Source organism: Pinus tabuliformis, chromosome 4_1 (genome assembly GCF_031772625.1).
Source record: "Pinus tabuliformis cultivar Carrire ecotype Pingquan chromosome 4_1, CPIR1, whole genome shotgun sequence".
Taxonomy (NCBI): Eukaryota; Viridiplantae; Streptophyta; class Pinopsida; order Pinales; family Pinaceae; genus Pinus; species Pinus tabuliformis.
The window spans coordinates 337402685-337412743 of NC_142303.1; the positions used below are offsets into that span (position 1 = coordinate 337402685).

General features: G+C 43.5%; 1 protein-coding gene across 1 annotated transcript; it reads left to right on the forward strand.

The window, feature by feature from the left end:
• The first annotated feature begins 1586 nt into the window (after positions 1–1586).
• Positions 1587–7120, forward strand: LOC149175654 (uncharacterized). The gene is made up of 2 exons (XM_089421196.1): positions 1587–2856; positions 3210–7120. The coding sequence occupies exons 1-2, from the start codon at positions 1587–1589 to the stop codon at positions 7118–7120; spliced, it is 5181 nt and encodes a 1726-aa protein (XP_089277322.1).
• Positions 7121–10059: the final 2939 nt, after the last annotated feature.

Here is a 10059-nt window from a genome sequence, read left to right on the forward strand (position 1 = left end):
ATTAGGAGAATAATTTCCAGTTGTTGCAATAGGATTCAGGTTTCTGAATTTTCACATGGTATCGTAGCACAGATGATCAGATGGAGAGCTTAGTAGCGAAGGAAGAGGGAGTTTCGCTATTCACTGAGGGGTAGTAGATCAAAACCCCAGAGGTAGCGCAGTCACCTTGGACAAGAAGTCAAATTATTGAGGAGAATCAATTTTTATGAGAGAGGGACAAAAAAATTCGATCTCTCTAGATCGAGGGTTTCCAAAGGTAGAGGGAGCAACCAATATTTTTCGCAAAGTAGATCTCTAGCTGGACACATCTGTTTTGCAGCAACAGAACTAGCGTTAGGAGGAAGAAGAGCACACACTGAGGGAAAATTTTCCTTAGGGAACTTCTAGTCTCAAGAAGTTTGAATTCCCTTGCAGATCAGCAGTCGTTGTGAGCAGTCCTACCAAATTCCCAACCTAATCAAGTGCAAATGATATGGGGTAATTTTTTTTATTAACTTGAATGTTTTTATAACCCAATACAAGTGGAATCAACTCAAATGAAGCTCATTAACATGTTCTGAAAAATAGCAGAAAATTGCTACTATTTTGCTACAAGGGACTTCTAGAAATTTTAAATTTGTGAACTAGTAAACCAATCCAAGTAACTCAATGATTAATATAACTTTTCAAAGATGTTTTAAGGATGCAACATGCTTGTGACTCTTTAAAGAGCCTGCAAAACAACTCACTTCAATCATTTAACCACTATGACCTACAACAAAAGAAGCATGATAGTAAATGCAAAAATAAGAGATGCAAGTGAAAAATGCATTCAAATGAAATAAAAAATGTGTACAAAAGGGCTCTAAGGCTCCTGGGATGGCCAAGCCCAAGGAAACTCAGAGTCCTATGAAGGAAACCAAGTTTTAGAAGCTAAAAATGGAACCAAACTTCATTATTTGAATCAATCCAAGTACATCCTTGCTAGAAATGAAAGTGGAGTTGCTAAGTAACAAGTTTTCTCCACAAGAAGACTACGAAATACATGCCCCTAGAGGAAAACTCGAATTAGTACTTATACAAATAGATGAGGAAGAATTCTCCTTGAAAGGAGGCAATTTTCACCTCCAAAATCCCTCAAAAAGTGGATTTGGTTCCCAACACTAGGAATCTTCAGTAAATGACAAGGAACACATCCATAGATTTTCTCAATCATTGGAGCTCTATAATTTGTCAATAATTTCATGATATTCAATTAATTTATAATCCAATCTTGGTCCATCATGTAGTAGGGAGCAAGTCCCTATATTTTCTCATTCAAAATTTACTCCATATTCTCTCAATATTCTGCAAAAATAAATAATATTAGGCACATAATATGCAATTATCTATAAATCTTCCTAAGAACATATTAAAGCTAATAAAAACATTATTAAGTGTAGAAGGAAAAATTTAATATATCCTTAATGTGCCTAGTAAAGGAGAAAAACCCGCTGGCTCTGAGCTCCGACAGGCTCGGACTGATCCCGCGCAGCTTCTGCGTGACCTAGCCCCCTGCGCCGCCCTCCTGGGGACGCGTTCTGGTTCAGCAGCGGACCTGGGCAGCCATGCCTGGTGATGGGGAGGCAGATCCTCCCCCCCTCCCCCCAGAAGTCATAGAGTTTCAGAAAATAATAGAAGCATGCAACAGGCGACCCCCTTCTGCTCAGCAACAGAAATTCGTCAAAAAAAAAGACTGCATTCCCACGGTGGCCCTCCCCGAGGAAGAAACCTGCCGCTCAGCTCTGAATCTAGCAGATAGAGGGCTCATAGGACAGTTCACCGGTCTTTGGCCATCGCCCAAATCTGTAGAAGACTGGATCAAGAGAAACTGGACCCCTCTGATCAAGGAAGGAATTAAATCTTATTTCGTTGGTAAAGGTTTCTTTGTTTTTGTCTTTGAATTAGCAGAAGATCGGAGCCTCATCTTCAGGAACGGGCCATATTTCATGGGGCCACAGGGACTATACTTAAATAAATGGTCCCCAGACTTCGATCCGACCCAGGATGTCCCCTCTGCGGTTCCAGTATGGGTGCGGCTTCCCCACCTCCCCCTGCATTGCTGGAGTCAGAAATCCCTCCAAATCATCGGCAACTCTCTGGGCAAATACATTGACCAGGCCGCAAGGAAAGACCAATACTCCTGCGCCCGAATATGCGTGGAAGTAGATCTGGAAGAAGGACTACCCGAAGCAATAAAACTCACTGTGGCAGGATGGTCCCATATTCAAGAGCTGGATTACGAGCAGATCCCCTTTAAATGCAGACACTGTCACGGCTATGGCCATTTCGCAAAACACTGCAAGAAAAAGTCGGAAGATCAGAGCCATCCCCCCAAGGGAGATCAATGGACTACAATCCAGAAAACGGGCAATGCAAAAGCAACAGGGAAAGGAGCCACAAAGGGGAACAATCAAGGAAAACCCAGCAAAGAAAATGAAACCCAACAGAAATCGGATGAGAACACAAATCCTGAAGAAGCCTCTCCTTCAGATCCCCCAGAAACAGATCTGATCACACCAGCACAGGCCGAAGATCCACAGGCAAATAAAGAGCGAGGTGGAGAAGCACCGCTAGACTCTACTCAGGGCAGCCCCTCCAGGCTCTCATATGCAGATATAACAAAGAAGAATAAAGTGCCAGAGCCTTCAGATTCCTCAGAGGAAGAGACCTTCGAGAGACCCTCGAAGAAAGCAGGCAGGAAGACCCACAAAGCAGTCAGGGAGGAGGAAGCAGAGCGTCTCAAAATGCAAGGCAGCCAATCTACAATAGAGATGACCATAGGAAGAAATACTAGAGGAAGATCCATCAAGGGAGTAATCCCAAACCCCTCGCCAGGTAAATAATGAGAATAGTCTCTTGGAACTGCAGAGGCCTGGGGACTCAACCAAAAATTGAAGCCGTCAAAGATCTAACAAAAATAGAACCCTCAGACATCCTCCTACTCCAAGAGACCAAAATCGATGGGCAAACTCTCAAGGATATCAGCAAATCTAAATGGAAAAAGAATGAAGGCATAGCAGTCAGCTCAAGAGGAACCTCGGGAGGCGTTGCTACCCTCTGGTCGGAAGATAAGTTTCATCTGGCAAACTCTCATGAGACGCAACATTGGATCTTCACGGAGCTAAAACATCTAGAAAGTAAGTTATCTATAGCCTTATTCAATTTATATGTTCCTGTTAACTATGCAGAAAAAAGAGACTGTTGGAATACTCTCTTGGCCTTTTTAGATCAGCACTCCCCAAAAAATATTGTCCTGGGAGGAGATCTCAACTTAGTAATGAAGCCTAAAGAAAAAAGGGGGGGAAACAGCAACAGAGATCAGATGCTCCCTTTGGTAGAGGAAATAATGCAACAGTGGGATCTTCTAGACTTTGCCCCGGTGAGAGGCAAATATACTTGGACAAATAACAGAACTGGGCCTGATCACATCGCTGCCCGGCTGGACAGATTTCTAATTCATAGCTCCCTGCTGATGGAAAAACTCCTCATATCTACAAAAATTCTCCCCAAGCTCTCCTCGGATCACAAGCCTATCCTCCTCCTTCTGGCCCCTGAAGAAGACCTTGGACCCATCCCCTTTAAATTTAACCCACTATGGATTGAAAAAGAAGGGTTCATGGATACTATTCAATCAGCTTGGGATATCCCCATCAACGGATCACCAAGTTACGTGTGGGAGCAAAAATTAAAAGCCACCAAACAAGCTCTAAAGAAGTGGCAAAGGAATCTTCAGAACCCATCCACCCACCAGAGAAAAATCGATGTCCAGCAGTTGGAAACCTTGCAAATAGGTATGGAAGGGCTTCACATCACCCCGGAAATTTTAAACAAAGAAGCTGCCTGTCAAAGAAACATCCATCAATCCATCAGAAGGGAAGAGGAGCATTGGAGAATTAAATCTCGCAGCCTCTGGTTAAAGGCAGGAGACCGAAATACTTCCTTTTTTCACCGACAATACAAAGCCCGTCTCTCTCGGAACCATATTACAGAGATCAAAAATGATGAAGGGGAGATCTGTAATAAATTTGATCAAATAAAAATTGCAGCTGAAAATCACTTCAAAGATCTCTATGGCACAAGGCATGAAGGAAGCAAAGAGGATTCTGAAAATCTGCTCACGCATATTCCTCACCTCATCAACCATGAGGACAACCAGGCATTACTGAAACCAGTATCTGAAGAAGAAATCATCAAGGTAATTTGGGCAATGGACTCAGACAAGGCCCCCGGGCCGGACGGCTTCACAATCCGCTTCTACAAAGTCTGCTGGGACATCATCAAAACAGATCTGCTGAAAATGATACACGGATTCTTTGGGAAAGCCAAGATTGGGGGAGGCATCAATTCCACCTTTCTTGCATTAATACCAAAAGAGGTCAATCCGGAAACATTTGGCAGGTTCAGGCCCATCTCCCTGTGCAATGCCTCCTATAAAATCCTGTCAAAAATCATAGCAAATAGAATTAAACCCCTTCTTGACAAACTAATATCCAGAGCCCAAGGAGGATTTGTCAAAGGCAGACACATCTTGGATAATATCATCCAAGTGCAGGAAGCCATCCACTCCAGCAAACAGAGGAAAGAGAAGGGGATGCTGATCAAGCTTGACATGGCGAACGCATTTGACAGAGTCAATCATGCCTATCTTCTCCAAGTCCTACGAGCCTTTGGCTTCCCCCCTCAGTTCATCAATCTCATAAAAGCTTGCATCTCATGCCCTTGGATTGCCCCCATGGTCAACGGTCGTCCAGCAGCCTTCTTTCAAGCTCACCGCGGATTAAGGCAAGGCTGCCCCCTCTCACCTTTCTTGTACATCCTTATGGCCGATTCGCTCAGCAGGAAGCTGGCCGCGGAAATGAACACAGGTGAACTCCCTGGAATCCGAATCGCAAGTGCTCTTAACCCAATGAATCATGCTCTTTTTGCAGATGACTCTATTCTACTAGGAGGGGCCTCCTCTAGAATAGCAGCCAATTTTGATGCTGTTTTAAAAAGCTATTGTAGAGCATCAGGAGCTGCGGTAAATGACAGGAAAAGCTCGATTTTCGGATGGAATGTGAGTCAGCCCAACCTCAATAATATAGCCCAGATCCTAGGATTTGAGTGCTTCGCCCATTGGGACAGCATCAAATATTTAGGCCTTCCCCTCACACCTGGAGTCAATAACAGATCTTTGTGGCAGGGGGTCATTAGCAAAATTAAAGATAAGATTAACTCCTGGGGAGGCTATTGGTTGACCAAGGGAGGGAAAATCATCCTTATCAAATCCGTCTTATCTGCTCTTCCCATTTACCAAGCCTCCTTTCTTCTGGCCCCGAAACACATCATGGAGCAGATCTCTTGTCTTCTAAGAGATTTTCTCTGGAAAGGAGGCAGAGGCAATCAAAATAAAATCCATCTGGCAAACTGGGAATTAGTCAAGCGGCCAATTCTGGAAGGCGGGCTTCAGATCAGAGATCCTGCACTTTCGAATCTGTCTCTTGGATGCAAGCTCTTGTGGAAAATTTATTCAGATCCTACTCATCAGATCAGCGAAACATTCATCGCCAAATATGCGCAGGGGATCCCCCTCAGACATCTGACAGCAAACAACACAACAGCAGGCACAAATACCTGGAACCTCTGTAGGAAAAGCATGAGTAGTTTCAGCAAACACCTATACCGCATCCCGGGTAATGGGGAAAAGACCCTTCTCTGGAAAGATCGCATAATGAACAGGCCTCCTCTCAGCTCCCACACAGAAATCCGGGACATCAGGAACTGGCTACAAGAAGCAGGAATAAGAAAGCTGAATGACATTTCTGAGTGGGACAGCAGAGGGAATTGGGTAGATTGGGCAATTCCCCCTGTGCCAGAACAGCTCCAACAGCAAACCGAAATCCTCAAATCTCTGCTTCTAAATGCAGCACCGGTACACCGAAACATCGCAGACAGATGGGGATGGGGTGAAACCGGGTTTTACACGCCATCTTTGGGCTACTCTGCCCTTCAGATCAAAAAAGACAGCATGAGAACACCAGCGTTCTGGAAACAGGTATGGAACGCTAAAGGACTTCCCAAAGTTAATTTCTTTTTTTGGATCCTCATGCAAAATAAACAGCTCACAGGGGACAATTTGTCAAAGCGTAACTTCGCTGGGCCTCATAGATGTGCAATGTGCAAAAACTCAGGAGAATCAGCTCCCCATTTGTTTACTGATTGCAATTTTGCTAAAGAAGTTTGGGCACTAACTCTACTTGGACTGCCTGTCTCCCCGCCCCAGCACAGCTCCATAGCAGACCTTTTTTCCGGATGGCTACAATCCTACCCTCAACCCATCCCAAAGAAATCCCTGTGGATCCATATATGGCTTTCCATTCCCAAATTTGTTTGTTGGGAAATCTGGCTTGCCCGGAATGACTTAATATTCAACAACTCCTCTCGCTCTCCTGCAAAAACCGCCTCAATAGCTAAAGGCCTTCTTCTTGAATCTGTCCTCCAGCATTCTCATATCTCTGAATCCTCCCTTCTTCCCTCTGAAATGGCATGGCTGAACCTCCACAGCCCCTGTCCCTCTAGCAAAGTTCGTCCCCTCCCCCCTCCCCTCCCCCCTCCTCCTTGGAAAATCAGAGAATCTGAAGAAGCCTTTCAAATCTGGTGGAAGACCCAAAATACAACTTCAATCTTCTTTGACGGTGCCTCCAAAGGAAATCCGGGGGCTGCGGGTGCTGGAGGAGTCATTTACTTTGCTGACAATCTAAGGAAGGCCCATTTCTGCTGGGGGCTCGGCATCACCACAAACAATCAAGCAGAGCTCCTTGCCCTCACAAAAGCCTGTCAAATAGTCAGGGACGAAGGCATCAAAGAATGCCAAGTATTCGGTGACTCGGAAATCCTCATCAGGAAGATCAACTCAGAAGATCAGTTCAACAATGCAATCCTCAATAAGTCCCTAAACAGACTAAAGATAATCCTGCAAGATTTTACCTCCTGTAAAATATTCCACATCCTCAGAAGCTTGAATAAGGAGGCAGATGAAATGGCAAACAAAGGCTGCCTGTTAGTTCAGGGAATTCTCAACTACACTGGCAATAGTGTTATCTCAAGCAGCATACCTTAGCATAAGGGCAGATCAATCCAAAAAGCAGGAAGACGGGAGTAAGCACTCTGCACAGGCTCGAGAAGAATATGTTCAATACCTCTGGCACAATATCTGATCTGATCACTCCAAAATGGACACAGTTACTCTTGGGGAATTTATTTCAATCTCAATGCACAGGGAAGGTGTAGCCAGGAAAAAAGTGAGGCCTGTAAGTACAAGATCTGATTAGAGGAGCTTAGGAAGGCGGCGCAAGTGTTTCTCCTTGACATCCAAATGGTCTCAACCGATTTTACTTCATTCTCAATGCACAGTGAAAGCGCAGCCAGGAAAAAAGGGAGGCCTGCAAATCCAAGATCTGAGCAGAGGAGCCTAGACTTTGAAGGCGGCTCAAGTGTATCTCCTCGACATCCAAATGGTCTCAATCGACATCAGCAATGAGGACGCCTCTGTAATCCGAAAGGAGTCGGATGGAGGACTGCAAATCGGACTCCTTCTTGCCAGCGACATCGCCTCAAGCTGCAGGGTTCTTCACTGGAATCATTGGCCGGAGACTGTCAGCAAACCACCGTCTCTGTCCTCATTGCCTTCAGGAAAAAAAAGCAAGCTATCCTCTCTGTCGGAAATTAGCAAAGTTATGAGAGGTTCAGGCATTTCAGGGCCGCAGAAATCTCCAAGGCGGGAATTAGGAATGGAACCAATGTAATAAAGCTGAATTAGCCTTGTTTCACCTCGATTTTAATAAAGGATACCCGTTATTGTTAAAAAAAAAATGTGCCTAGTAAAGGTTAGATGGGCCTTAATTTGTGTCTAATTTGGAGGCCCATCAACACCTCAGTGAGGAGTGTGATACTCTAGTGTGTTGGGTCTGAGGAAGTGCAAAAGGGTAGCTTGGAGTTCCAGATCAGCCAAGGGCATCAAGGACCAATCTAGGGCATGATCTGTTAGATCAGATCCAAGGTATATTTTAATATGTAATATTTCTTAGTTGGGCCATTATCCGAGGATGAGAATCCAAGTAAGTTTTGAATGTTAATGAAGAACCATTGATTGGGAAAAATATGTTTGTGTCATTGTGATTGAAATTGGTTAATTTTCTTCCACTAATTAATTAAAGAATCTAGTTGTGCTTTCATTCAATGGATCTTTAATCTACTAGGCTAATTAACTATTGGGTGCTAGATTCGCAAGAAAATTAATAGTGAGGTGGAAATAATACATCATGGGCTAGCTCAAATTTCTCTAATGAGGTTTGAAAGTTCATTCTTCCATTATCTAGAGAACAAGGTTCTTAGAAAGGAACACACTTGTTATATTGTGTGAAGGATTGGTTGAAAGACGTATACCTCAAAGCACATAGGTCTCTACCTCTTATTGCTTCAAGATCCATTTGATTAGCAAGAAATTCTAGCATTTTTTAGGAGGAAATCCCTCCATTCTAGGCTCAATACCAAATAAAATTCCTTTACGATGGAATCAAATGTTGTTAAATTGGAAACTAGGGCCAAACTCCATGTGGGTCAGCTTATTTATGGCAGCTGATATTTTTATTGGATCCCTCTCGTCGAGAGGTGGAGGATTGATCCAAAGATCATCCGATTCCGATAAGTATTTATGGAGATATGAATTTGTTTTGTTTATGAAATTATTATCAAGCCGACCAACTATTATGTAGGCTCTAGAAGCCCAACCGACGTGTCTATTCATCGTCCTCGCTTTAGTATAAATAGAAGAGTTTTGATGTCAATTGGCACACTCATTCTTGATGTGATCTCCTTTCCATGTCTTGGGTCTTTGGAAGGAGAATCACAAAAAGAGTACGCTGGCCTAGATTAATGATGCCCTAATCCAATGCAGTCTTGGAGACCTTATAAGATATAAGATGCTCATAATATACCCTGTTCACATTGGATACGCTATACATGCTATACGCTGGTTTCATGCAGTCATGGGATCATGCTGTACATGTTGATTATACGCAGCCTTAGCAATATACATAGATATTCATACGATGGCATGGATGGAACGCAGTGATAATACATTATCATACCTTGCCACGCAGTCATATATGCAATGTATAGTTATACGCTGTTCATGGTAAAATCGTAGCTGGAAGGAGCCCTCCCACATATACGCAAGGCATAGAGACTCCTTACACGTTGTCCCATATGCAGTTCATGGAGAAATAGATATGTTGTGTATATGCCGGTTAATGAAACAGTAATGCGTTGTTTATGAAAACGCTGTTCAAATATACGCTGATGTTGTTCACATATACGCTGGTCCATACGTTGTTTATGAAAACATCTGTTCATATAATATGCTGGTCATTAATGATACTCATACGCAGATTCTACGTAGGTCATGAAGACTCATACGCAGTCAATGATGACACTAATACACAGATCATGGAAACACTATGCTATTCATGATGACGTTCATTTATACGCTGTTCATGGTTATTATACGATGCCTTAATCTATGCATTGGGTCACCGCTGTCCACATAGTAGCTGCAACATTATTAGAAGTCGTTGTTCACATGGTAGCCGTAGTTGTCATAAAAGGTATCATAAAGGGTAGTTGCTGTGATGTCAAGCATGAAGAAGAGCCGCAGTAAGGAAGACATCTAGCCATAGAGAGCCCAGGTATATGAACCCGAGGTAGCCGCAGTTAAGAGCAGATATGCACTACGGGAAAAATGACGCCAATCTCAGGTGAGTACAGGTTCTTGGTGTCAAGGTGCTGAAGCATATATGATAAGGGTTCTAGAGGAAACCCTTGCAACCTTCACTTCGGGCCTACCTGCACATGTATATAAATGAATATGGGTACCCTCTCAACTGCATGCTATCTCTAATTAGAGAATGCTAATGATGATCTCAGTATATCTATGAGTAGCATCTTGACATACTTGTAGGTGATGTCACCAACCGGATGAAGTTGAAGGATCTTAAGGTG

Excerpts from the sequence above, each read along its gene's own strand:
- LOC149175654 (XM_089421196.1), top strand. The coding sequence starts at position 1,587 with ATGCCTGGTGATGGGGAGGCAGATCCTCCCCCCCTCCCCCCAGAAGTC. Across the intron at positions 2,857-3,209 it reads AATCCCAAACCCCTCGCCAG|AAAAAAGAGACTGTTGGAAT; the intron begins GTAAATAATGAG and ends TTAACTATGCAG.